The sequence below is a fragment of the Solanum verrucosum genome, unplaced genomic scaffold (assembly GCF_900185275.1).
Source record: "Solanum verrucosum unplaced genomic scaffold, falcon-dt-bn FXZP01000255.1, whole genome shotgun sequence".
NCBI lineage: Eukaryota > Viridiplantae > Streptophyta > Magnoliopsida > Solanales > Solanaceae > Solanum > Solanum verrucosum.
Genome location: NW_026020006.1, coordinates 1,767,866 through 1,795,618, shown reverse-complemented (window position 1 = coordinate 1,795,618; position 27,753 = coordinate 1,767,866). Strand labels below are relative to the sequence as shown.

Below are 27,753 nucleotides of genomic sequence, written 5' to 3'. Positions count from 1 at the left end.
AAGTGAATGAAAAGTTCTACATTTTAAAAAATAAGTAGTCATTTAATTGAGGGTATAATAGGTAAAAAGAATTTGTCCTTTCTTGATTTGTCAAAATAGACGAGTAATTAGGGATAACTATAAAAGGAAAAGTAGACAAGTAATTAGGGATAGAGGGAGTATCATATATGAAAATATTATTTATTTATTTCTTTCTTATAAGATTTGAAGAAGTTATGATCTTAGATATTATGAAAATAAATTATTTCAAGAAAAAAAATTGTGATTTAACTTGTATATCATTTTCTATATCTCTTTATTGATCATGAAGTTTTGCTATGGGCCTATGGCCTATGAATTAACTTATCTATAATCCAATATTTGAAATTTTAATGTATAAGAAATAATTTGTATCACACATTTTTTAGGTGGGGACTCTTGTCAATTTGTTATAAACCACTTATTATTTTTGTTTGCAAATTTTATTTTGACGTTAAAATATTTTTTAATTTTAAATGACATTTTAAATTAAAAATAAAGTAATGCACTTACCATTTCGTCACGATCTTTAGAATTATGATTACTTGTTGTGATTATGTACGATTTCGTTTGCTTGTGCAAATGGTAATTAGTGGTGACCAATGAGAGTTGAGATTAACATATTATTATTTTCATGTGTCAATGGTGGGTGCCAAATTAAAGTAGGACTTCTAATTATAATAATATATAAAATATTGGCTCATAAAAAGAGGTCCATTAATTTGTGGATTTTTTTTTTTTCGTTTGGTAGACTGTATTAACAAAAACAATGCATGTATTAATTATATGTATTATTAATCTCTTGTTTGGTGCATTTTTTCATGCTATGTATAACAAATGCTTGCATTAGTTATACACTCTATTGTGTATTGAGGAGTGTATTAGTAATACCATGGATTTCTAGGTATTAGTAATGCAAAGGATTTAATACATGCATTAATATGGTTAAAGACCCAATCAGGGCCGGCTCTTGCCTATAAAATTTTAGGCATTGGCCTTAGGCCCCCAATTTTTGGGGCCTCAAATTTTTATAAATAAAAAATTATGTATCTTAACTCCATTCAAATAGAAGAAATTAAGGAAACATTGTTTTGGATTCTTACATTTTCTTCGTTAACACTCACATTATTTATCCTTTGTAGCTCTTTTTGCACTCTATTTCTTCAAATCTTTGATAGTTAGAGTAATACACTCTCAAAAATATGAATCAATAGTCGAAAGGTGTTGAACAAAGTGCATTACAAATTATTATTTTTTAATTTATTTGTTAATTTTCATATTAAAGTAGGTATACCAAGTTATCAACTTTTTGAATCAAATTCTATGATTCTAGGCCTCTAATAAAAATTTATATAGATTTTAGGCCTCTAATAAAAATTTCGCTTTAGGCCACAAATTATGTTGAGCCGCATTACCCCTCAAAAGTACTTTTACATCTTTTCCACCATAATTGTGAAGGATACTTTTGTAAATAAATATTTTTATACAATGTATACTATTTTTAATACATCAAACCAAACAATGCATAAGAAATAATCTATGCATAACTAGTACAAGTATAATTAATACATGCATTACTAATACACTCTATTGGGTATTATTTTTATAGACTCTACCAAACGACCCCTTAAAATAGTCCTCCTTCATTAGTTTGATCCTAAATCATTGATTAATTGACAAAATTATCAATAGAAAAGTGTTAGGTCATTGGACGGTAAAAATTAGTGAATCTAGATAGATTAATTAAAGGCGGATTTAGGACGAGTTCTATATAACTAAATAAACACAATGCCCTCGACTTGAAATATAAATATAGTGAAATTGTTACTCTATTAAATAATGATTGGTTAAATATGTCAATTAAGATAAAATTCATATTCAAAGTGATTGGTTAATATATATAAAATAATTTGTGTTATATTATGCCACAAAAATATAAACTTAATTAATTAAACTTTGGTCAAACCTAATAAAGAAAATGAGTTTCTAACACAACTTTGAACTATGGTAAGCCCAAAATGATTAGTCGTTAGATGGGATTAGGCAGGAAATTAAAGGTAAAAGGAAGAAACCTTTTAAATTTATCATAATTGGTAGTAATATGTATTAATTAATTATGGTAAAGTGATAATAATTCATATAAAGACACAGTTATATATGCGTTTATTGAAAAATATATAGATAGATTCATGATTTAAATTTGATCAATTTGACCTTTAAATTCTTATCATTGAATTTATAGAATTTTTCCGAAATCTGCAGACGTATTATATTGTTGAATCGATAATTATCTAGCTAGTTTTCTTCATTTTCGAAACCTACAAAGGGATAGTACAAGAATATTCACATATTGTTCATCGACTTTACCTTTTAATCGATGTTACATCCTAACTATAAAAAGAACTTAGGTGTTGGGGTTGCATTGATATAGTGGATACATTTTTTCTTACCTACACCTTAATATTTTTCTATATATTACATACTTAAGCTTCATTGTTTTGTTAATAAGCTTTTAACATCCAAATGGAATATTTCCTCCTCAAAATTTTCCTTCTTAATTTTATGTTACAATTTTCTAATACCATTAACATAGATTTACATCAATTAGTTTTCACAACATGTACTCAAAATCAAACATTTGTACAAAATTATGATTTTTCAAAATTATCAATTGTTTCATCACTATTTAATGAATTTTTTGATAAGTCCTTAGAATCAAAATTCTTTGAGACTTATGCAGGGGATGAAAAAATAGCCATTTTGGGATTATTTCAATGTAGAAATGACCTTAATTATAATGAATGTCATATTTGCACAAATAAACTTATTGACATTTATAGCCATTTTTGTGGTGAAAAAATCCCAGCTAGAGTTCAACTTTCTGGTTGCTATTTGGATTACAAGGTAGAGGAAAAGAGGGAGATTTCTAAGCTTCAAATGCTTCATAAGGTTAGTGCTGACAAATGAGCGTGTCGAGTCAAATTTTGATAATTATAGATAGTGACCCGGCTCATCCAGAGTATGTTTGGATTGAGATGGGTCGGATCAAAATGTGTCAAATAATTGGGTATAACTCGAGTTTTCAACATGACCCGACCTCCCCTCCTTTTTTATTTTAAAAATGTGAACGATAATAAATTTTTTCTTGAATTATTAGTTTAAAGTTCTTTAAATTTACATAATTCTCAGATGGAATTTGTTTTTAAAATAAGGTGAAATGATTTTTTTCCAGTCTTTGGAAAAATTATTTTAGTTTATTGAAAAAATAAATGAAAGAGCTTTTTCTATGATTGATTGTAAAAAGTTTTTTTTTTCTTCAAAAAATTGGGTTTTCACCATCTACAAATTAATTGTGTATGTTTGGATTTAAGTTGTATCTTGACATGTTTAAATTTACAAATAACTAGTTTTCAATAATTGTAATAAAAAAATAGTCATTATCCTAGAGTTTTATCGATGTGATTTAAAACTCCAAAATAATGACTATTATTTAAAAACATGACCAACAAGTGACAAGTGGTGCACTATTTCTACCTTGACTTGTTTGACCTAATAATTTGATAGATTATTTTGAGTCCAATCTATTAGGTTAAGTCAATAATCAGATCGATCGTAATGTATCCTAACATGTTTAATTTTTATCGATCAAAACGAGTTATCTAAAAATGAGTTGATTTTGTCACCTCCAGGTTTGTAGCAAGAAAAGGGAGAAATCGCGTAGTTTTTCGGAGGAAATGAGCAATGCATTTGATGAAATTAAGAGTTGTGGAATAAATGGAAATGGATTTTGTGATTTGAGTATTGGGAAAGTTCATATCATGGCACAATGTGTTGGTAATTTAGGTGGTTGTGATTGTGGTGTATGTGTGAACAAAGCAGTGCAAATTGTTCATGATGAATGTTCATATTCTTTAGTTGGAGAAATTTATTTGGATGGATGTTATTTGAGTTATAGCTATGATAATAATAAGATTTCTAGTCATGACCTAGATGAAGGTAATTTATCTACTCAATTTATCTTTACAAGGTTTTATAATAATGTTTCACGCTACTTTACTCATATTTTGATAAAATATTTACTGAACTAGAAATTTTAACAAAGAGATTCAGAAATATCGTATACAAATATATTAAGAAAATTCAACTATATATATATATATTTTTTCTTGACAGGCAAAGGCGGATATGGGAATGGTAAACAGAAATTGGCAGCAATTGTAGTTGGAGGAATAGTGGCTACCATTATGTTAGGTGTAGTTTATTATTTCTTGAAGTCTTGTGGCAAAAAGGATGATGGTAAGCTTTAATTTATATATATAATATATATAGTATTTATTTGCACTTATTTTAATTAAAAATAAACTTTGATTATTTTATTTGCTGCAGATTATTGGTGAACAAAGATGGAAAGTAGGTTTGAATTTAATTAATCAGTAGAGAAACTTTATCTTCTCCCTCAATAATTCTCTTATTATATATCTATTTGTATAAATTCTTTATTCAATTTTTTCTTAATTTTTTTAGATGTGTAATTGTATTAAACTAATTTCATGTAACAAATGGATTTAGTGCAAGTTTTAGTTTTTGGTTTTTGGTTTTTTCCTCTTTAATTAATTTCTTCTCTTGATATATATAACTTAAATTCATTAGTTTGATATGGAAAAATTGTGATGGTTTATATGAATATCATCCTTCCACCATTAATAACTGGTCTTGAATATTGTTTTGAGAATGATTTTTTTTTATTTTTTTTTACATGAAACACTTTCTCTTTTAATAAGCCTTATGAGGCGAAAACTCGAATTAGTCTGGCCAGAGCTTCAAAACAAGTACTAGGCATCGAATGAGAGACCAAAAATAGATAATTAGAGGATCTCGGGTTTGAGCCTTATGAATGAAATTTGCTTTGGTATATATGAAGTGTTTTCTCTTTTAATGAGTCTTACACGGTACAAATTTGAATTAGTTAGGTCAAAGGCCTAAAAGGGACATCGAGCACCAAAAAGAGATAACTAAAGGATCTCAGGTTTGAGGCCATGAAATAAAACAAATTATTGTATGGAGCGCTTTCTCTTTCAATGAGTCTTACGCAACTCTAATTAATTAGGTTGGAGCCCCAAAAGGGATACTAACATCAAATGAGAGACCAAAAAAGAGATAACTAAAAGATTTCATATTTGATCCCTAAAAAGTCTTAAAAAATCTTAGTAGGAAGCTTCCCTTTTTAACAAGCCTCACGACTTTACTCAAATTTTGAATTATCCATGTTAAAACCTCAAAACAAATATCGAACACAAACTAAATAAAATGAGAGACCAAAAAGAGATATAACTAAAAGATCTCATATTCGATCCCTAATAAAAAGTCTTAAAAAATCTTAGTAGGAAGCTTCCCTTTTTAACAAGCCTCACGACTTTGCGCAAATTTTGAATTATCCAAAATCAAAACCTCAAAACAATTATCGAACACGGACTAAATAAAAAAAATGATTTGACCAATGAACAAAGGTTGACCATGAACACTAAAATGATCCAAAACACACCAACAAAAAAAACCCTAAAAAATCTCCCTAAAATTAGCAACCATGCATGCAAAATAACTCAAACAAAACTCACTCACACACACATTATTTCCTCCTCCTTCTCTCTTGATGCCATTGCCAATCTCCACCACCATCTCCTCCTCCTCGTCGCCGCCACAAACGGCGACAATAACACAACAATGGACCCCACAACCACCACCAACCTTGTCATCCCTACCCCACAATCATCCTCTCTCTCTTATCAACCTTCACCAAATAATAATAATAATAATAGCCACATTCTTGAAATTACTCTCATTTCTGCCCAAGATTTAGCTCCTGTTTCAAAATCTCTAAGAACTTATGCTCTCACATGGATCAATCCCAATAGAAAAAGAAGCACAAAAGTTGATAATGAAGGTCACAATAGCCCCACGTGGAATGACAAGTTCTCCTTCAAGGTTTTTCACGTTAAATACATATCCATATATATACTCTTTAAATTCAATGTCAAAGTCAGGAATTCAAACACGGGGATTCAAGAATTTCAACGCGTGACCTAAAGCAATATACATGCACTAGAATTTTCTCTTAATTTAAGGGGATTCGGATTTTTTTTTTTTACAAGAATGTCACCCTTAGAATTTCAATGTGTAACCTAAAGCAATATTTGAACACCCTTTATCATTATCATTTAAAGATATTTCTTTTTGCCTATTATTTGTATAAAATTTTCAATTCTAATATTTTTTTAATTAACAGGTCAATGAGGAGTTCTTATATTCAGAGAATTCAGCAGTCCATGTTGAAATTTACACTGTTTCTTGGTTTAGAGATGTTTTAGTTGGTACAATTAATGTTCAATTAAACAATTTAATTAGCCCTTGTGTTAATTTCCAAAATTCATCAAATGGAAAAAGATTTGTTGCTTTACAAATTAGAAGGCCCTCTGGAAATCCACAAGGAATTCTCAACATGGGAGTGGCTATTATTGAAAGTTCTATGAGAAGTATGCCATTAATTTGTAAAGAAATTATGGATCCTACTTCATTGGATTATAGGGACATTTTGGACAAGAAAATGAGTGAAAATTATCAAGAAGTTGTTGATGATGATAAACAAAGGGAATTAAATGAAAAGGTACAACTATGGAGATCTATGAGTTTAGGGTATTCCGAGGTTAATAATGACGAATTTCCTATCAAAGGTGGCTCCATTTGTAACGGTTCAATGGTAAATGGTTCGGAGTTATGTTCGGATGTTGGCCCTTCAGCTTCTATTGTAGCAGCTGAGATAGCCGCTAAAAGGTACTGTTATTAAACTATGTGATCATCTTATACTTTAAACTTTCATGTGGAGCATATTTTGAAATCTTCGACCTTTAATGGCCAATCATGGGGCAAAATTTAAAAGAGCCACTTTTCAGCCATGTAGTTTAAAAATAGTCATTATTTAGACAATGTCAAGAAGAGTTTGTGGAATATGAAATAATTTCATGACAGTGGTTATTTTTTAAAGATAGCCAAAGATGGCCAATGAGCTCTATTTCTATGCAATCATGTGTGAATTTGATAATCAGTGGCCATGAGGAGCATTTACACAAATGGCCTTTTCAGAGGCTACTATTTAAATTATGTCTCATATTATCTAGATAGTGGCACAAGCAAAAGGCCATATGATGCAAATAATCCGAACCATTCGATTTGATTAATTTAGGATTTATGTCTACTCATATATCATATTGAATTGTATAATAATCATTTTGTTTAACAAGATTAAATACTTAGAACGTACACTTTTAATTATTTAATTATGTTTTTATCAGGTACCAACAATTACTACCAACAGTACAACCCGAGCAACAACAAGAAGTGGAGACTAAAAAATCAAAGGAAATGGAAGATGGAGAAAGCTCACTAATATTAGAGGATTTAACAGCAGAGGAAGCGTATGTAAAAGGGTTATTATCGTCAAATAGGGAGAAATTGAGGAAAGAGACGATCGCGACGCAAACGCAGGCGATAAACGAAGGACATGTACGACGAAATTCCGATGGAGGAGGGTTGTTTTCTTGCTTTGGAAATGCGTATGGTATTGAGTTTAGAATTGTTTGCGGAGCGAACAGTAACAACAACGATAATAATAATAACAATAATAATGTTGGGAATAGTAGTAGGATTCCTAATAATAGCAATAAAGGTAGAAAAAAATGGTCTAGTGAGACAAATTCAGCATGAGTACAACATTCTTTTAGTACATGTAAAATGTTATATATAGGCTAAATTCCATGTTGTATAAAATCTTGTGTAGTTACTTGTCTAATTAGTACCTTCAAGAGTAATTATTATTGTTGGACTGTCGTGGTGAGATGAATATAATCTTTCAGCTTGATTTTCAAAAATATTGTTTTTAGGTTACTGTTTAAATTTTGTCCTATATTTCTAAAGGTTAGTGCAAATAAAATCTTCAAAAAATTACACTTTCAAATAATCTTGTGTTGTCTAATGTTTACATTATCTTACAAAATTTTAGATTGGAATCTAGCATTTTCGCATAAGATTCTTAGATTAATCAGAATGAATCTTTTAAATCGTAATTTATTTTTTAAAAATTTCATGAATTTTTTGCTAATAATTAGAAGTTTTGGATTCGAGATTTGAGAATGAAAAATATTGGGAATGGGTCCACTCAATTATTTACTTCTTTGAATGTGAATTGTTTATCTTTATTTACTTTCATTTGTAAATGCATGTATCACATGTGTTGGGTTATTTAATTTTTAACACTTCTTGTTGATATGATGGCCCACCACTAAATTGACCTATTTAAGATTGTGATTGCAAATGGATCCAAATTGGAATTTTTGAAGACAAAGGTATAATAATACAAATATATAGTCATAAAGATAGCAAGAAATAGTCATTTTCATATATACACTATCATTTGAAAAAATTGGACACCAATAATGAGTAGTCTTTTTCTCATCCTTGCTAGTACAACTATCCCAATAATTTTGTGAATTTCTTCGACTTTTATGATAATTGTTAGAAGAATATCTAAAATTTTGTCAATAATTGAAACATTAGATGATATTTATGGAGTTCAATTAAATCTGAATTTATGCAACAGAGGGCCTATTTATATGGATGACACTTTCAATTAGATTGTTTTTTGTCTTTCTTAAATGAAAATATTTGATTAAAAACCAAAAAATCTCAATCATCTCATCACAAATCCGTATTATAGTATAGGAGAATATGCCTTACATATATCCTAGTGAAATAAGTCAATATCCTTCTTTTAAACTTGTTTGTGACGGCAAGTAAGAGAATATAAAATTAAAAACCTTTCTTGTTAGCAAAAATTAAAATAAAATATCATGTCTCAATCATGTTTTCTTTTTCCACAATAAATTGTTTAACTCAAATCAAATTTTAGTAAGAAATGTTTCACCTACAAAGTAGAATTTAGTAAGAAATGTTTTACCTACAAAGTAGAACTTATGGTATTAATCTGAAATAGTTGAAGTTCAAAGCGAGTACCAAATATCGAGCGGAAAACTAAAAACAAAAGAAACAATGATAGTTAACCAAAATGATTTTAACTACTCCCTCTTTCACAATTTATGTAACATATTTCGTTTTTCAAGAGTCAAATCGTATAAGTTTGACTTGGAATTTGCGCATGAAATCTTTAATTTTTTTAAATGAAATTTTTATATTTGTAAACTACATAAAATACATTATAACTCACAATAATTGACATATATGAAAAAAGTTATAGTCAAAGATAGACTTGTTTAAATCTCAAAATCTGAATGTGTCACGTAAATTGGATCGGAGGGAGTAATAAAATCAAGAAAAAGAGAAAAGAAACACTCTAATTGCAAATGAACAACAGCCATCAATATAACATTCTCTTTTCCTCTGTCTTTCCTGTATTATTGCTCTCTTCTTATACTTAACTTTTTTTTTTCTAAATATTTTCATAAAGATTGAATCTTTCCTAATAACTCCTATATTTAATACAAAAAAATTAGAGAAAATAGTGCTGTTTTTGTACTTGTCCAAGTTTCTTGATTTCAAAGTATTTTTACTTTTCTAGTCAGCTTAAAAGCAAAATCTTGATAAATCATTTTGTGGGGTTTTTGTTTTTTTCTGTTTTCTTGATTTTTTTGTTAAAGAAGAAATGTTTGGGAGTGATTGTTGCTGTTGGGACAGTTTCACTGATTACAACTATGATGAAATTGAACCACAGAGCTTTACTTTGCCTTCACCAATTCCACAATGGCCTCAAGGTATTTCTGTTTTTGTTTTTTCTGTTAAAGAGATAACACAAGATCTGTATTTTGTTCTCAGTGGACTTTGTCAGTTTAATTTGTTCTATGGTTGACTTGGTCTAAAAATTAATATAATTATCTATTTGTTACTAAAGTTCACTTTTTTATGCTAGTTGAGAATATATTCTAGTATTTGTAATTTACCCTTTTAAGGCGAGTGTTTATCAGAAACAGTTGTGTATAGTTATTCATCCCGGACTCCACCTGTGAAATTAGACTGGATATGTAATTGTTGTTATAATTTAGTCTTCATAATATTAGCTTGTGTTAATTTACAATGAAGAATCATGTCGTTCATATAGCTAACCCCAACTTATTTGGAGTTGAGGCATTGTTGTTGTAAAGTTCACATTCTTATGTGGAAAGAATATGTAGTTCAGTTGACTCTCTCTTTCTCTCTCTCTGGTTGATTTGAGCTAAAAATGAAGAATTGATTTACTACGTCCGTTTCAATTTGACATGAAATTTAAGAAAATAAATACTTAAGATTTTTGAGTTGTGTGGTCCTAAATTGAAGATATGTAGAATATACTATATTTACCTTGTGGTCTAATATATGTAGAAAATTTGAATTTTAGAGTGCCAAAAACGGAAAGAGGTACTTTTTTTAATGGACTGAAAATGAAAGTAAGACAAACAAATTGAAACAGAGGGTGTATTTGTTAACGAAGTTCTCATTTTTATGCCAGTAGAAAATCACTTCTAGTAGTAGTATTTTTACTTTGTATGATATTGGCTTGAGATGAGATAGTTTAAAGAGAAATATGATCGACGCGGGTTCATATAACTGATCCAACTTGTTTGAGATTTAGGTGTAGTTGTTGTAAAGTTCACATTTTCATGTGGCAATAATCTCTCTCAAGTGAACTCAGTGAGTATTTATATGGCCGACCACATTGTATGGATCAAACTATATTGCTCGAACTCTCAAAAAATTATTGCCACATTCGTGTGTGATTCTCAAAAAACGCACTACTTTTGGAGGATCCAACATGCACTTGTCCGCATATTTGAAGAGTCCGAGCAACATAGTAGGTATCAAGCATGGTTTCTCTGTCTGCTTTAATGGGAATATTGTCTTTGTGTAGGTAAAGGATTTGCTCAAGGAAAAATATGCCTAGGTGAAATTGAAGCTGTTCAAATCACCAAGTTTAAGAAAATTTGGAGTTGTACTCCATTGTTTGGCAAATCAAAATCAGTTTCATTCTATAAACCAGATGAAATTCCACAAGGATTTTCGATTGTTGGCCACTACTGTCAGCCAGATAGTGTGAAGAACATAACAGGCTATGTTCTTGCTGTCAAAGATTTGAAGCCGAAAAAATCACTTCAAGATTTGACTTCCAAGCTTCCTGCTCTTGCAAAGCCAGTGAACTACACTTTAGTTTATAACGCAAACGCCCTTTATAAGGAAGTTGGTTACATTTGGCTTCCAAATGCACCAGTTGGTTATAAAGCAATGGGCTTTGTGGCTACTGCTGAGCCTAATGAACCGAATCTTGATGAAGTTAAATGTGTCCGCGCTGATCTTACAGAGAGTTGTGAGACTTGTGAAGTTGTATTTAGTGCAAATTCATTTTTTGCAAAGAGGCAATTTCAAGTTTGGAAAACTAGACCTTGCAAGAGGGGCATGTTATGTAGAGGGGTTTCAGTCGGGACGTTCTTCTGCAGTACGAGCTTCACTAAAGGCGATGACCTCACCGTTGCATGTTTGAAGAATCTCGACTCGTCTCTACAGGCAATGCCTATTCTTGAGCAGGTCCATGCACTCATCAAGCACTATGGACCTACTGTTTACTTCCATCCTGACGAAATTTACTTGCCCTCATCCGTTCCATGGTTTTTCTCAAACGGAGCTCTTCTATTTAAAGATGGTAAGGACAATGGTATTACTATTGACGCGAAAGGCTCGAACTTGCCTGCAGGTGGACGAAATGATGGGAAATATTGGCTTGATTTGCCTAATAAAGATGTTGAAAATAGACAGACTGTCAAATGTGGTAAAATTGAGACCGCGGAGCTCTATGTTCATGTTAAACCGGCTGAAGGAGGAACGTGCACTGATATTGCAATGTGGATATTTTGCCCCTTCAATGGACCAGCTACACTCAAAGTAGGCTTGATCAATCTTTCACTGAATAAAGTAGGCGAACACATTTGTGATTGGGAGCATTATACTCTTCGTATTAGCAACTTCTCAGGGGAGCTCTGTAGTGTATACTTCTCAGAACATAGTGGTGGTGAATGGGTTGATGCTCGTGATTTGGAGTTCATCGAGGGGAACAAGTCAGTCGTATATGCATCAAGAAATGGCCACGCGAGTTTCCCACATCCTGGATGTTACCTTCAAGGCAATACAAAACTTGGTATTGGAGCAAGAAATGATTGTGCAAAAAGCAAATACTATGTAGACTCTAGCAGTAAGTATCGAATCATCGCTGCTGAGTATCTTGGAGAAGGAACTGTCGTAGAACCGCCATGGTTACAATACATGAGGGAATGGGGTCCAACCATTGAGTACAAATCGGGTTATGAAGTGGACGAGATACTCAAACACCTTCCATCTTTTTTCAGATTTTCAGTGGAGACTCTCGTCGAGCTATTTCCAACTGAACTTTATGGTGAAGCAGGGCCAACAGGACCTAAGGAGAAGAACAACTGGTTCGGGGATGAAAGGTGGTAAGACAGAGGCGAATCCAGGATCTAAAGTCACTAAGTTCAAAATAAGTATGACCTTATTATACGTTTTTCCTTTTTGTGCATATGTATACATGATTGATCCGAAAGCAATAGGTTCAGTTGAACCCACATATTCGCATCAAGTAATAGGTCTTTCAACATTGGTTTTGGAATTCTTAGAATTGCCCAATGTCCTCCATTTCTTGTATATATATAACTTGGATATATGTATTATAAGTAAATGACTACAAAATAGTGAAATTTATTATATATATCCCAACAAAGAATGACACAATTAGTACTAGTTGATTGTTATGTTATTTATTGATCTCATCTTTTATGAAATTTATTCATATCAAAAAAAGAATAATGGTATCATAGTTTTCTAATTGTATTAATTTAAGTAGTGTTCTTCTTATCTAAAAAGGAATTATGTCCTTAATACTGATGAAAAAAGAGGTAATATCACTACTTCAATATTAATTCGAATCAAAAGAACTTAATTAAACTAAATATTTACACAATCTAATCTCACATTTTTCATTCACAATAGTTCTTGTTCAAATATTATTTTGACAGTAATATACAGATCAACATACACACATTTTGACTATCACTAAATACCTAGACAAATTCAAGTTGAATGAAATAACATAACTTTTTCGTTTCTACTAAAATTCGAACCTTGTTCACAATTTTTATTCACAACTTTCATTCAAATTTTGTCGTAAAGTAATCCAGATCAGCTTACACATTCTGACTATCACCAATATCTAGACAATTTCAAATTTACTAAGATCTGAACCCTGATCACATTTTTCATTCACATCTGACTTCATTCAAGTCATAAATTGATATACAGATCAGCATACACACATTCTGAATATCATCAATCACCAGACAAATTCAAATTGAAAAAAAAACATAATGTTTTCCTTTCTACTAAAATTCGAATCTTGCTCACCTTTTCATTCACAACAGTTTCATTCAAATATTGTCGTAAAGTGATATACAGATCAACATACACACATTCTGACAATCAAAGATATCTAGTCAAATTCTAATTGAAAGAAACATCATAACTTTTTTCATTTATACTAAAACTCGAACCTTGTTCACGTTTTCCATTCACAATGAATTTCATTCAAATATTATCATAAAGTGATATACAAATCAGCTCACACACATTCTGACTATCACCAATATCTAGGCATATTCAAATCGAAAGAAATTACATAATTTTCTCGTGTGTACTAGAATACCCTCATTAACTTTTTCGTCTTTTCACTTTTTGAAATTCAAACTATCTAAATTTTAACCAGCATTTTAACACATTTTTTCATCATATTAACATAAAAAAAATTACAACATCTATTATCTTTCCTTTAAAAATAAATATTATAACTTTAAAATTAGTTAAATTAATTCTCGAGGTGAAAAAAAATACACTTATTTTGAGACGGAGGATTTTTTTTTGTTATTTTTGACTCTTATACCCCTCCACCTTTTTGTCATTATCAGCATCCCCTTACTATATATATAGTCCATCAAATCTCCAAATTCCAAAAAAGAATACTCAGTACAGCAAAATCAAAAGTTCAAGAACCTCCATTTTTTCCTCCAAGTTACATTTTTTCTTGATCACCCACAAAACCCTTTCTGGGTTTTTGCATTTTTTTCATTTCAAGAACACCATTTTTCTCCGTTGTTTCAATAATGGAGTCAGATATGAATATACCCAGAGAAGAAGCAATGTATATATCAAGAATATGTTGGTACAAGTTCAAGAAAGTGGCAAGACTTGCTCTGTACACACCGTTTGTTGTTTGTTTAGCTTCCGGGACTCTAAAAAATGATACATTTCTGAGTTTCTTAGGTCAAGATAATTACTACTACAAAGCATTTGCTAAAGCGTAAGAGTTCTTTACTTAGTCCCAATTTGTTGTTTTTTCGTAATTTGGAGGTGAATTGAGTTGGGTTGATTGGTTTTTGAGTTAATGGTAAAAAATACAACTCGATGCTGAGTTGGCCAAATATTTGTTTTCAATTGACAATAGGCGCGAAAATGGAATTTTGGATAGTTGATATTAGGTAACTTGCGAAAATGTTATAGTTTAGGTGTGTTTTTGACCATTTTTGGTAACTGCAGATATAGTAGTTAAGTTGCTGTTATTCTTGAATGAAAATGGTGGAATGATATACATTTCTTGTAATGTAAGTTATAGTTTTTCAGTTTGAATCTTGGGACTGAGTCTGAGTGAGTAGTCTTTTTGTTCTTGTTAGGCTTAATCTGTTCTGCCATTTTTCGGTAATTGATTGGGTTTTTAGAGTTTCTGTAAGTGCGACAGTTTCCATTTTTGGTAACTGCAGATAAAGTAGTTATGTTGAAAATAGTGAAATGATATACATTTATTGAAATGATATACATTTCTTGAATCAAAATAGTGAAATGATATACATATCTTGAAATGTTAGTTGAAGTTCATTCAGTGGGAACTGTTTTGAACAGAGGGTGTTCTTCTTTTTAACCTTTAATCTTTAATGTTGTTGTTGTTGTATAGCTATCGATGCAATGGTGTTTGCTGCTAATTTACGACATAATAGTGCAGAATCAAAGTATTAAGTGTCGAAATGCAATGGACTTTGTGAGAGCAGGATGAATTTAGAGGAGTTATAAAGTGGATGCTAACAAATTTAGGATTGAGACATAAATGGTTGATTTCGTTTCCAATGAGAATATGCAAGAAATAATCAAATTATGGTCTGCCATTTATTTTTTTTCCGAGTGTCGAATGGTTACTTTGGGGGTAGATTATTGGTTTTTGGGATCTCTTTTAGATAATCTTGGAAAATTATCATTGGAAATGATATCTTGATCTTTCTTGTCATAATATGATGCAGGATTTTTGGGTCTAGTTGGTTTTGGTACCTCCATATTGGTGCTGATAAATGTTTGAGTTTTTGGTTGTGAATGAACTTGTTTTACCTATGTATAAGTTGTTTGATATTTTTGTTCTGTCTATGAAGTTCATGGAAGGTTAAGAAACACCAAAAATGTGTTGCAGATATGAAGCTGCAGAAAAGTATACTGATGATGATGATGCAAAGTACGCCCTTCGTGACTTGCAGAGGATTGCCACTAGAGAATTCAAGGTTCAAGACTCGTTTCTTCAAGTGAGATATAATGTTCTTTCTCTTGTTCACTGTTAGTTCTATTTCTCGTCATAAACTTGTTTATCATTGCTTGCTTGCTGCTTATTAAATATAATATTAGGCTATTATAGTAAGCGAAGTTCAATGTAAATCTTATTTTTAGATTTCAGACCAAATCCCAACTTAAGTTGCTATCAGCATCTTTATATTTGCTGCTTAGAATTTCATAGTTTTGTATCTAGTCTAACTAGTACTCTTGACATGCAAAGCTTAAATTCCTAGAAAAATCTATAAGCAATTGCACACAACAGGATGGCATATTGTAGTCCATTTAGAATGTGTTCTAAGAAGAGGGCTTACTGGGCACATAAGATGTCTTGAGGAGCATATAAGTAAGATTGTCGAAGAATCTGGAAGAAATATAGTGGAAATAAGGAAAGTGAGGATGATTAGAAGAGAGGAAGATGAAAAGACGAGCTTAAACTAGGTCAACAATGGGTATAGGACTGATTATTAGTGATAGTTCAGATAGTAAAAACGAACACATGATAGTTCGGGTAGAAAACTCACAAAAACATGATATTTCAGGTGTGTTTTTGATCATTTATCTCTTTTTCTTATGACACCACATTTGAAGTGCTAACCTTTAAATTTCTCATTTTCTTTCATAAATCATGAATCACTTTTAGGAGTGGGATGCTGATATTGGCAAGAAGTGCACTCTCAACCCCATAACACTCAAGTTCACAGAGTTCTTAAAGGCTACAGCCTCAGGAAAGATTGAAGGAGTATGCGCTGAAAAATTTGAAACAGAGTTTGAGAGAACTAAGTTGCCAGCTTATATCTTTGGTGCTATGATTCCTTGCCTTAGGCTTTATGCCAACCTTGGTAAGGAGCTTCTGGTGTTTCTTCAGGGAAATCCAACTCATCAATATAGGATAATCATTCGAAATTATGCTTCTGAAAGTTTGGAGGTTTGTGGCTTGTCTGTACCTTCCTTGTCATACTGCTGAATTCAGCTGGTTTAAGATATAACATAATGTAGCACACTTTTACTGCACTGGCTCACTTATATTTTCTGAATACAGGAATTGGCTAAGAAAAATGAGAACTTGTTGGACAAACTAAGCATCACTTTGACAAGCCACGAGCTCAGCATCGTTGAGAAGCTTTATGAAAAGGCAATGAAAATTGAAGTGGGGTTCCTGTTAGGGCAGCCACTTGATCAGAAATCTGTCATCCCTATATCAAGAGAGCACAATCTTGATGAAGAACGGCTTGTGATATTCTTTAAGTTTGATTCAACATGCTCAGTTATTGATTCTTCAGCCATCTTGGCAGAAATGACAATTGTATCAGCACCAAAATCTGATGAAAATCAACCAGAAAATCAACCAGAGAACCAACCAGAAAATCAACCAGAGAACCAACCTGAGAGCCAACCAGAGAATCAACCTGAGTGCCAACCAGAGAATCAACCTGAGTGCCAACCAGAGAATCAAGTTGTTCGACTATTGTCAGAAGTTCTTAATAGTACATGGGACGATATCTGTAAGGACTATACCGATGAATATGAGAAATGCATAGACACACTGTTGCTCACTCATGAAAAAGGTAGACATTCATTCTTGTTATTTTGCTGTTGGTTCAGCCTTGCAATGGTAGGATATTGTCACTGCAGTTGAAATGAATTTGATTTCGAAGAATTTTTTCCTACTTCACAGCTGAAAAACTTGATTATGAAAGGCTGCATAAAGCACTTGAGCAGCTTTCAGATTTTGAGAAAAGAGCTAATACGAGGGTGAGTGAATCTGGAGTACTGAGAGGTCTGAGACTTGACGGGATAAAGCGAGTTGGTGAGCTGATGGTTCTCCAGGATGGTTGTAAAAACTTTTTCCAGAGCATAATAAAAAATGAACAGTTGAATGCAGACATTCATGCCCTCTCCTGTTGTTGGTGCAGTGACCTTATAAGGTCTGCCTTTTCATCAGGTACTTTCTTGTAGATTTTGTTGAAACATATGGCCTTTGATTATATTTTGGTTAGACAACATAGTATTCTGCTAAAGTTTCTCAGACTCTTAATAATGTCGATAGGTGTGTGTCAGATCCTCCAAAAGTAGTGTAGTTTTGGAGGATCTAACATGGGTGCGAGAACATTTTTGGAGAGTCTGAGCACCATACCTTGTAACTTGAGGTTGACAACCTCTCTAAAAATCTTTCCTTTTTTGCCTTGTTGTGAACAGATGGTTTGGATGTTGTGAATGTGCACGCGAATGAGTTTATATTTGAAGAAAATCTATCCACTGGTGTAATTGTTAGTAAAGTTGAAGGCCCCTTCGACAAGGTTCAAACCTTCAGTGAAGTTTTAAACAACTACAACGATGACAAAAAGAACCTGACTGTTCACATTGGGGATACAGTGAGTGATTTGCTTTGCTTGCTGCAAGCAGATATTGGCATTGTGATTAATCCAAGCCCAAACCTGATGAGAGTCGGGAATCATTTTGGTGTTTCTTTCATTCCTCTGTATCGTGGCATCATTGAGAAACAGAAGACTTATGCTAAGAAAGACTCAACTAGTTGGAACAAACTCTCTGGTGTTCTCTATACTGTTTCTAGCTGGGCTGAGATTCACATGTTCATACAGGGATCGATATACACAGATTAGTCGTGTTAATTAGGACGTACATAAATTCATACATAGGGGTAGTAGATCATCATACATACAGCTTGGTGGCAAGTTCTATTGCAGTCCACAGAATGAACTCTTTTTTACAAGACCATCTCTTCAGAAGTGTAAATTTTTGATTCGTTGAATCGTCATGAGGAAGCTGGTGTTTCAACAATATTGCTCAAGTGTTACATACATGGTTGTTACAGATATATACTTGTTGTTCAGTATACAAGAAAAGGCAGTGATTGAGTTGTATACATTTTTAGTTTCATAGCTTTGTTTTTGGTTCTGCAGCTATTAAGAACAAGTACTATTGTTAAATAAATGCATAAGACATTCTATACATTCAGTCATCTAGTTATTGTTTTTGCCTTATTGTATTGTTAACCATTTTTTTTTTCTTGTTTGAGATTGAGGCGTAGTAGTTGAGGACCCCTCACCTCCACCTCCACCTCCACCCGCACACACACACATTCTTTCTCCATTCATGGGGAGGGGGGAGACTAGCCTCGTTACTCTAAGTCAATCCATGATAACTATGAATGATTTGAGTCTTCAATCGTTCAGTACTCGAGGTTCATCTATTAGTATATTTTTTTAATGATTATTTAGGATTTAATCCTTCTAGTAAACTTATTAACATCTTTGGATTTTGCTTAGGGTCGACTTTCACTTTTATATCAAATCATTGAATGCAAAACATGTATTGTTTGTACACACATTTGCTACTTAAGTATACTTAAATGATATGAATTCTTACTATTATTTTAATAACGTATTGTTTAATTCGATGTAAATATCGGTTGTTGTGGGTAAGTATTTAGTGAAATTAAACTCTCAAATTCATCAGCCGCCAAGCCCACTTTGTGAACCAATTCAAAAGCTCTGTGCCCCCACCTTGAAAAAAGAAAATGTAGGGTTAAACATTATTATTTTCATAATAATAATAATATAGGAGTCAAAAGAAAAACAAAAGAAAATCAATTTTCTGATGAAAATCATAATTTGGTGGGTTTTATGTCACTACAACAAACCAAAGAATAATTTTGCGGCAATAATATAATTGTTGTTATATCAATATAATATAAGTACTTATAACTAACACTCTACATAAATGTTACTAAAGATTTTAGTGAGTTCTAAAAACAATGTCATTAACTCAATTATCATTAAAATATTCTTACGACAATAAATATTATCATTAGAAGAAGATCTATTGTCATTAAATATCCTTTTTTTTAATTTTTTTTTATTGTAGTGTGTTATATTTAAATAGTTTAATTTTTTGTTTTGTTTTGTTTTGAGAAGTGGGAATTTAGTATGAAAGAAAATATAGTTAGTCAATTGTCATAAGGTAAACAATTAATGAAATTTAATTGTTTGGCCTAAAAAGTCATTGTGAATTGTCCAATCCTGTTTTATTGTTTAGTGGATTAAAGATTCATCTGATTTGAATCTTTGATTATCCTACATGGGGTGGGTGGGTTAGGACCCCACAAAAATAATTATTTGTATAATATAAGTTCATAATTGAATCCCCCACCACCAAGACCAAGACCAAGACCAGGACCAAATATAATTGATGACCATCTCAAATATTTTCATTATTATTTTCCCCACTAATAATAAATCATAAAAATCCAAAAAAAAAAGGTAATTATTATTATTGTCAAACTTCTGTATATTTAACATCTTTTATCTTAATATAGTATAGTACATTAGAGAACATATAATATAATATGTTATGAAAAATCAATGTAAAAAGAATAATTGTTACCGTTAGTATTATTATAGATGAAGATCGATATAAAAAGATCGAACTATAGAAGAATTCAATAAATATTAAGCATCTTCCTAAATCACATTTTTTAAGTTTGTATTTTTATTTATAAGATATTAGATGAGATATATTGGAAAATAAAGAAATTATTAATCGACTATGCTGAGATGAATATGATTCAATTATTTTTAATTAAAGATTTTGAATTTGAGCATGTGAACGGAAAAAATTCTAATAAGTTCCCTCTAATGAACTTTACTTAATGTGAAATCAAATTTATTGAACTGAGCATCAAATATCAAACTAGTGAGAAATTAAGTGATTTATGCACCTGGATAGGTTTTATTTATCAAAGTTATTCGATATTTATATTGATTAGAAATAGTAGATATTCAGTAAAATAATTAAAAAGCTTAAACATAGTTATTTAATATTTTGTGATTATTGATAGACAATAATTAAAATCTAATGAAATATATATAGTTGAGGTATGCTCAAACTTACTCGAAAACCATTATTATTAACAAATATAAACAATATGCATGTGACACAGACCCTTTATTATTAAAATATTTTTTAATCTTATCACTTAATTTGTTAGGTATCCAGTTGGCATATATTATGCATGTATTTATTTATGTGCTTTCATTGTATTCCACCACAAAATTTAAAATAAAATAAAATAATAAAACACCTTTATTACTTGGAATTTTCTCTTATAAATATTCCACCATTTTGCTACTCAAACCCTTATATCCTCATCTTCTTCTTGTTCTTTCTTCATTTTTTTTTTAAAATCTTACTATATTTTTTGTTTATAGATTTAAAAAAAATAATCTCTTTTTAAGTTTATGATGGAAATGTTAGAAGTTATTAAATATCATTATTTTTTCATGTTTATTTACCAGAAAGTTATGTGAAGATGAAAGAATCAAGAACAAGAGAAAGAAGATGAAATATTGAAGAATTTGCCCTCTTAGGCAAGTCTAATGCTTGGCTTCATTTTATTTTTTTTAATGATTTAGAACTTATTTTAATTTATTTTTGTTTTTAATTTTTGCTTTATTTTTCACTCCCTAATTAAGTTTAGTTTTGATTTGGGAGGTCAAGTTTTTTTTTTTTTTGTTTAGTATCTTTTAAATGCATAGAGCAATCTTGTATCTTTAATTTCTTGTAATTTTGAAAGAAAAAATGTTGGTTTCACTCACCCCCTTAGTTTGAGAAATTTATTATCTAGTTTTTTTTTTTTTTTTTTGTCAATGCAATTAATAATATGAGTTTTATATAACCCTACCTAATGGTCCAATAAATTAATAAATATATATAACCCTAATAGCAAAAAAAAAAAGAAGTAAATTATTGTGGCTCAACAACAATATAGTAAAGTAGTTTTTGATTATTCTGGCTCAATTAATTACTTTAAGGTTTTGGTAGTAAGAAATATGAGTTTAATGTACTCACTAGATTTATAATTTTGTATCTATAAAATATAGGATAGATAATAAACGTGGACTGTGATGGGCTGATTGAATTCCCTCATAAGGTCTTGTGTTTGAGTTCTTGTTTTTGTTATTGGGAGCATCGTCCCAAAACATGAGGTGTATAGCAGAGGCGGACCCACCTTGTTCGGTGGGGTGCACGTGCACCCGTTAACTTCGAAAAAAATAATGTGTATATATGTATATCTATCTTGAGAAACTGACAGAAGTTAGGATATAATTAACAGTGCACCCATAAATAGCATAAGAGTTTTCTTGTGTTGTTGGTACGTACAAGGTTAAGGAACCACCCGCGAGACTAGGGTTCAAATCCAGCTAAAGTGCTATTTTGTAATTTTTATTTTAAATTTAGCTTAGAAATAATATTTGGTGCACCCGAAGTCTTCAAATTCTGGGTTCGCCTCTGGCATATAGTATGCAATGCAAATTTAATTGAGCTTTAATATAAATACCGATTGAATACGAGTTGAAAAATAAAAAGAAGTAACTTAATGTAATGAAGATGTAGTAAAGGATTCATAATATGAAAGTATTTACTAGTTTTTTTTAAAATTTGTTTTAAAGTGTTTTGATAATTTTAGGAAGACAAAAAATAAAGGATATTTTATAGATACAAAAAAGGGAATATTTTCATGGATTTCTAATAGTAACGTCCTTTATTGTTTTAATCATGTTCTAGGTAAAATCCTAATTATCGTGGCCATAATTTAGTATAATTAAGATAATGATTATGGTTTACCTATCCGGTTTTGGTCGTGTCATTACAAAAAAGTTTAGTGGAAACTCAAATAATTAATCATGATTAATTTAATTAGTTCATTTACGTGTCACGATTAGCAGAAAAAATAGTATAATAAGTAAAAGAGATTAGTTAAAGGAAAAAAACAAAAGATTATTGTTTACCTCTCAATTTTTGTTGTCTCATTACCAAAAAAAGTCAAATAATTAATCATGATTAATTTTATTAGTTGGTGTACGTTGTCACAATTAGCAGAACGATTAGTACAATAACTAACAGGGATTTGATTTAAACAAACAAATAAAAACAAGAAAAAGAATAAATCATTTTCAATCAATTGATAATTTCTATTGGTTAATGACTCATCAATACCACAAGCTTAATTAATTAGATTAATCATCAAAGTCCCTAATTAGTTGAAATGAGAATTCAGGAGTTAACATTTTATTCATTTTTTTCGATTCGATGGGATTAATGAGAATTGAACCCTACACCTATTGTGTGGCAAACTTTGAAAAAAATAATTATATTTAAAAAGTAGTATGATTTTCTATACCGCACTTGTTTTTATAGTCGAATCTTTGGGTCTAAACACACACGATTTTAATATATTAGTGTAAGACATGTTTACTTATATGCCCAACATTTCTCGTGTTCTGTATGGAACTCTTATCGAAGCGTGTCACAATCTTTTTGCACTTTTTTTTTCTACAACTATAATATCGGAACTTGCTTGAATGCACCTCGACTAATCTCAAAGGTATCTACTAGCTTTCACCAAACAAGTATCAAGTAACTCCATCCACTAAGCTTAGACAAATAGAAAGAAATCATCTCCTATTTTGCCCTCGCTAAGACACTTTTTGCACAAGTACCGAGTAACTCTATCTCAAAGAAAAATTGGCAATAGACAGAAGATGAAGCATCACAATCAGCACCTTGTAATATCACTATGACAAAATTTCATAACAAGTTCAAATTAGGTTATTGGGGACCAAAGCTTGGACTTAAAGAGTGCACAACTTTTGCAGAATACAGGTCCCTCTATGGACATCCAATAAAATTGGAACGATACAGACAAGATCAACATGGCCCCTGCCTGTGCTAGGATGATACGCACAAACCGAGAAATGGTACCAAGAAACTATTGAAGAATACACAGTTGTTTCTTAAAACCATTTCAGTCTTCTCTCCAATTGTTTCCACACATCTTGTTCTTGCATTTGTAAAATGTAGTCATAGGCTCATCTGCTGACCTTATCTGCACTTGATAATATGCAGCTTCCCTGTAACCACACGCCGGACACGGAACTGCCAAGAGCGAATAAAACAGCAAAAGGGCAAGAAAAAAAGATGTATATTAGCTCTAAATTTTGCGAGTTGTATAAAAAAACACAACATTTGAGGGTTCATAAAGCCGACTCCAACTTCTCTGGGATTGAGATGTAGTTGATGTGGTCTAAAAAACACAGCATATGCTTTTCGTATGCACACAACTTTAGCACCTCCCATATATAAAGTTCAAGAATCACATAAACATACATACCACACGCACACACGAAGAGAGGTTTGTCCTTCCAAGAAACAAACAACACTAAGAATGTTAGTTTAGCTGCACAAGATCGTAAAAGTACAATATCAAACTACCAATTCACGATGTTCCCTTTAGCTCAGTTTGCTTGGTTTGAGTTGACTCACAGGGGATTAAAAGAGAAACTTTGAATATTTTGCGGTATTTGAATTTGCTAGATCTCTGTGTATTCCAATTTAAGTGTCTTTCTTGTTTCTCGCAACAAGAATTTAACTCTAGCTCTTGTAGTTATTGTTATATTTTTTTACTCGTGGAAAGTAGAAAGGCAGAAGCGCGGGCTAGTCAGTCACAAACTGGGTCTATACTATCCACAGAAAAATAACCATCTCCATAGGTAATCTATAAAAAGGCATAATTCAATTATGGAGATTGGTCATAAGTCATACCAGAACCACCTTAACATGTTAACTATCAAAATAGCCATAGATTCCCTCAGAAAATAAAAAAATGACCGCCATAGATAATCTATAAAAAGGCTTTCACTAACTTTATGTATCATCAGTAATTGTTCAAGCACGGGAGGGGGTAATATTAGAGTTATACTTTGATTGGATAATACAAGGAGAGGAAAGAGGATTACCTCAATCTATTATATGTACACATGTATATGAGAATCGATTACAAACTAATTGAGAGAATAGATCTCAGTACAACGGAAACATCAAATATAGTGCCAAGGAGATGGTTATATCTACGTTCTAAAACACATTAAACTCAATGGACAACCAATTATTGGAACAATAATTCAAACTTTTGGCATGTTCAAGACAATAGCTATGAGAAATAAGAAGATACTTACGTCATCTAACATCCTTGTGAAATTATAAATGTATTAACTTTCTTCTCTAACTATTTTTACTCTGAAGGTTCTTCAAAAAAGTTCGGCAATAATTTGGTTAGTAATTTTAGATGTAACATTACTAACTCATAGAACAACTAATTCTTAGATCGTAAAAGTGTAAGCAGTGGCAGCAAGTCATGATAAAACCAAGAAGCTATTAGTAGAGAAAGTGCTAAGACCTTCAGCAGTCGAAGCATTATCCATGTCTTCTGTCGAAATCACTGGATCCATTTGTTTCTTAACCAAAGGCTGCCTTTTCTTCATCTTAAGCTATCAAACCATGTAACAAAAGAAAAAAGTAAACTTACTGAACGTCTGAACGGATATGGGATAACAAAAGGACCCAATGATAAGTTCTCTAGTTATCTTACCCGGTTCTCTAAGTTACATACGAAAGGGCATGCAGGGCAAAAGAATCTGGCTGGACGGTCCATATGAGGCAACTCATATTGCAACAACATTCCACAGTCTGGGCAAACTTCCATCTGCAGCTAGCTTTGTTTTGTTGCGAAGTCCTAAATAAATAAAAGTCCTGTCTTTTAGATCACTCTACACAGAGTCAGAGCACACCGAGAGGTTCAAGGATCACCTAAAATAAATACTCCATCCTTCTGAACTTAAATGATACTCTTTTCATTTTAGATGTTCCAAAATGTTTGAACCAATCTATTTAGCCAGCTTTCAAAATACTTTAAATTTTTGTGACATTTTCCATTACTAACATAATATATTAGTCAAATAAACAACCTAAACTCTCCGTCCAATCAAAAACCTTCATATAAAATGAAGCAGATGGAGTAAATAAAACTGTCATATCTCTTACTATAGTTAAGCTTTTAAGATGAGACAATCCCACAGTTCAACACAAATCACTGGAACTTCCATATCTCTTGAAAAAAATAAGTACATGGGGTTTGGTAGTCGAGCTGAATAAGGTAAAAAAACAGAGAAAAAATTTGGGCTTTGTTCATCACCCACCTAAATCCACCCCTTTGACAATTCTCGATTTAAAGGGGCAAATTTTGGTGATTGCTCAGAACGACATAACTGAGAAAATGGAAGCACTGAACTAAATAAATAGAACTATACCTCCCTAAAAGTTAAAACTTTTCAACCAGATGGTACACACAGTTCAACGTATTATGGTACCTAACAACTAAGATTTCTATATCCTTTGGTTTCTTGAAAAAAATCAGCATATGGGGTTCGGAGTTCAAGTTAAACAAGAAAACAAAAAAAAGAGAAAATTTAGACTTTGCTCATCATACACGTGACTTTTAGCAATGTGGCCACCAATATGGATAAAAATCGATTCTTCATCCAGTGGACTAAGAAAATTCCTCAAGTTGGTGAATTGTTCGGAATAATACAACTAATCAAGGAAGTAGTGAACTAAATAAATAGAACTATACCTCCCTAAAGGTTTAAACTTTTAGACAGGATGGTACATGCAACTCAACATGTTCAAGGGAGGAGCTTGATCATCAGCTATGGGATCGTACGAATCAAGTAACTTAGGCTTAAATCTTGCATATATATTAGAAAATCTATTCACAACATATCCAATGTAATTCCACAAGTGGAGTATAGGGAGGGTGAGGCGTACACAAACCTTACCTTGTGAAAGTAGAGAGGCTGTTTCTTAGACCTTTGGCTCGAGTAACACATTTAGAAAATCTATTAAATATGTATAAACATTCAAATTTAACCCATTAACTAAGACGAGCTACACGTTCAATGGCAAGTTCAGAACCCATAAACTTCAACTCCTCGCTTCGCCTATGAACATGTTTGGATTACCTAACAACTAAGACTTCTATATCCCTTTGTTAGGGATGGCAATGGGGCGGAGTGGGGCCGGTGCGAGGCAAAACCACATTAACCCGCAAAGACTTCAACCCGCCCCTGCCCCGCTGAGTTAAATTTGTAATTTTTAGCCCGCCCCCCCCCCCCCCCACCCCATTGCCATCCCTACCCTTGGTTTCTCGAAAAAATTAGCATATGGGGTTTGAACTTAAGCTAAAAAAGTAAATAAAATAGAAAAAAAAATAGACTTTTGCTCATCATATACATGAATTTTAGCACAGTGACAACAAATATGGACAAAAAATCGATTCTTGATTCAACATGACCAATAAAAATACTCAATTTGATGATTTACTAGCAGTGAGAATTGAGAAAGAAACTATAAAAGTGAAGAAAATTACCTCAAGACTCTGAAGATCAGTCTTTGTCTCCGTTTTAGGAGTTGGGCAGAGAATAAGGAAATTGAGGGTTTTAGCTTTTTAGGGGAGAAGATAGTGTGAGGTTTTGAGAAAAGGGACAGTATTGTAATTATACTTTATTATAGTTGAGCAAATTGAAATAATTTTATTATCATGAAACTATATTATGGTAGTTGAATTGTAACAATGATTATTTTTTAAAGACACAATAAAAGTGAAATTAGATTATATTAACTCAAAACATTCTTAGATATAATAATGCATAATTATAAATTATGAAGTTGATTTTAGACAACATATAAATCACACGTTTGAACCATAAAAATAATCATTAGTACTCACATTATAATGAATTATCTAAATCACATTTTTTAAATGTAGCCTTTGCTTGAATCACACTAACGCATGATTTTTTGTGCACCGAAATACTTTACTTTCAAAAAAAAATTATTTTATATAAAAAAAAAAGACAAAGAGGGTCAACTTCCACCCTAACTACAAAGTTGTTTCAAGTTTATATTTGGCCATTTTGCACAACGCCTTCCTCCGCCGCTAACTTTGTACTCTCTTGCCGTGAACTTCCTCTACTTCTCTTTTCCACAAGGCAAATAAAATTGTATGTATTTTCTCTTCATTCATCTCACACAAAAAAATACTTTCAACATTTTTTTTTCACTGAAACATGAATTTTC

At 31.6% G+C, this 27,753-nt stretch overlaps 5 protein-coding genes and 2 pseudogenes across 6 annotated transcripts; 6 read left to right on the top strand and 1 right to left on the bottom strand.

The window, feature by feature from the left end:
* The first annotated feature begins 2,543 nt into the window (after window positions 1-2,543).
* LOC125819457 (plasmodesmata-located protein 2-like) lies at window positions 2,544-4,106 on the top strand. Its single transcript, XM_049498884.1, has 2 exons — window positions 2,544-2,967; window positions 3,708-4,106. The coding sequence occupies exons 1-2, from the start codon at window positions 2,581-2,583 to the stop codon at window positions 4,104-4,106; spliced, it is 786 nt and encodes a 261-aa protein (XP_049354841.1). The 5' UTR covers window positions 2,544-2,580.
* A 1,500-nt stretch (window positions 4,107-5,606) lies between these two features.
* LOC125819618 (uncharacterized) lies at window positions 5,607-7,776 on the top strand (annotated as a pseudogene).
* Window positions 7,777-9,515: 1,739 nt separating this feature from the next.
* On the top strand, window positions 9,516-12,568 carry LOC125819600 (uncharacterized). The gene is made up of 2 exons (XM_049499056.1): window positions 9,516-9,836; window positions 10,967-12,568. Exons 1-2 carry the CDS (start codon window positions 9,728-9,730, stop codon window positions 12,559-12,561), a joined length of 1,704 nt encoding a protein of 567 aa, XP_049355013.1. The 5' UTR covers window positions 9,516-9,727; the 3' UTR covers window positions 12,562-12,568.
* A 1,582-nt stretch (window positions 12,569-14,150) lies between these two features.
* LOC125819456 (bifunctional TH2 protein, mitochondrial-like) lies at window positions 14,151-15,767 on the top strand. Its single transcript, XM_049498883.1, has 2 exons — window positions 14,151-14,470; window positions 15,623-15,767. The coding sequence occupies exons 1-2, from the start codon at window positions 14,274-14,276 to the stop codon at window positions 15,765-15,767; spliced, it is 342 nt and encodes a 113-aa protein (XP_049354840.1). The 5' UTR covers window positions 14,151-14,273.
* Window positions 15,768-16,400: 633 nt separating this feature from the next.
* On the top strand, window positions 16,401-18,600 carry LOC125819608 (bifunctional TH2 protein, mitochondrial-like). The gene is made up of 4 exons (XM_049499063.1): window positions 16,401-16,684; window positions 16,799-17,324; window positions 17,435-17,701; window positions 17,956-18,600. Exons 1-4 carry the CDS (start codon window positions 16,565-16,567, stop codon window positions 18,378-18,380), a joined length of 1,338 nt encoding a protein of 445 aa, XP_049355020.1. The 5' UTR covers window positions 16,401-16,564; the 3' UTR covers window positions 18,381-18,600.
* Window positions 18,601-23,368: 4,768 nt separating this feature from the next.
* On the bottom strand, window positions 23,369-27,069 carry LOC125819616 (uncharacterized). 2 transcript variants are annotated; one of them, XM_049499073.1, is made up of 4 exons: window positions 27,044-27,069; window positions 25,208-25,351; window positions 25,016-25,106; window positions 23,369-23,715 (listed from the first exon to the last, which is right to left on the bottom strand). In XM_049499073.1, the coding sequence occupies exons 2-4, from the start codon at window positions 25,319-25,321 to the stop codon at window positions 23,585-23,587; spliced, it is 336 nt and encodes a 111-aa protein (XP_049355030.1). In that variant the 5' UTR covers window positions 25,322-25,351; window positions 27,044-27,069; the 3' UTR covers window positions 23,369-23,584. The 2 variants fall into 2 exon arrangements, with proteins under 2 accessions (XP_049355030.1, XP_049355029.1); XM_049499072.1 differs by having other exon boundaries at window positions 23,418-23,715; window positions 25,208-25,385.
* Window positions 23,443-23,553, top strand: LOC125819729 (U6 spliceosomal RNA; annotated as a pseudogene).
* Window positions 27,070-27,753: the final 684 nt, after the last annotated feature.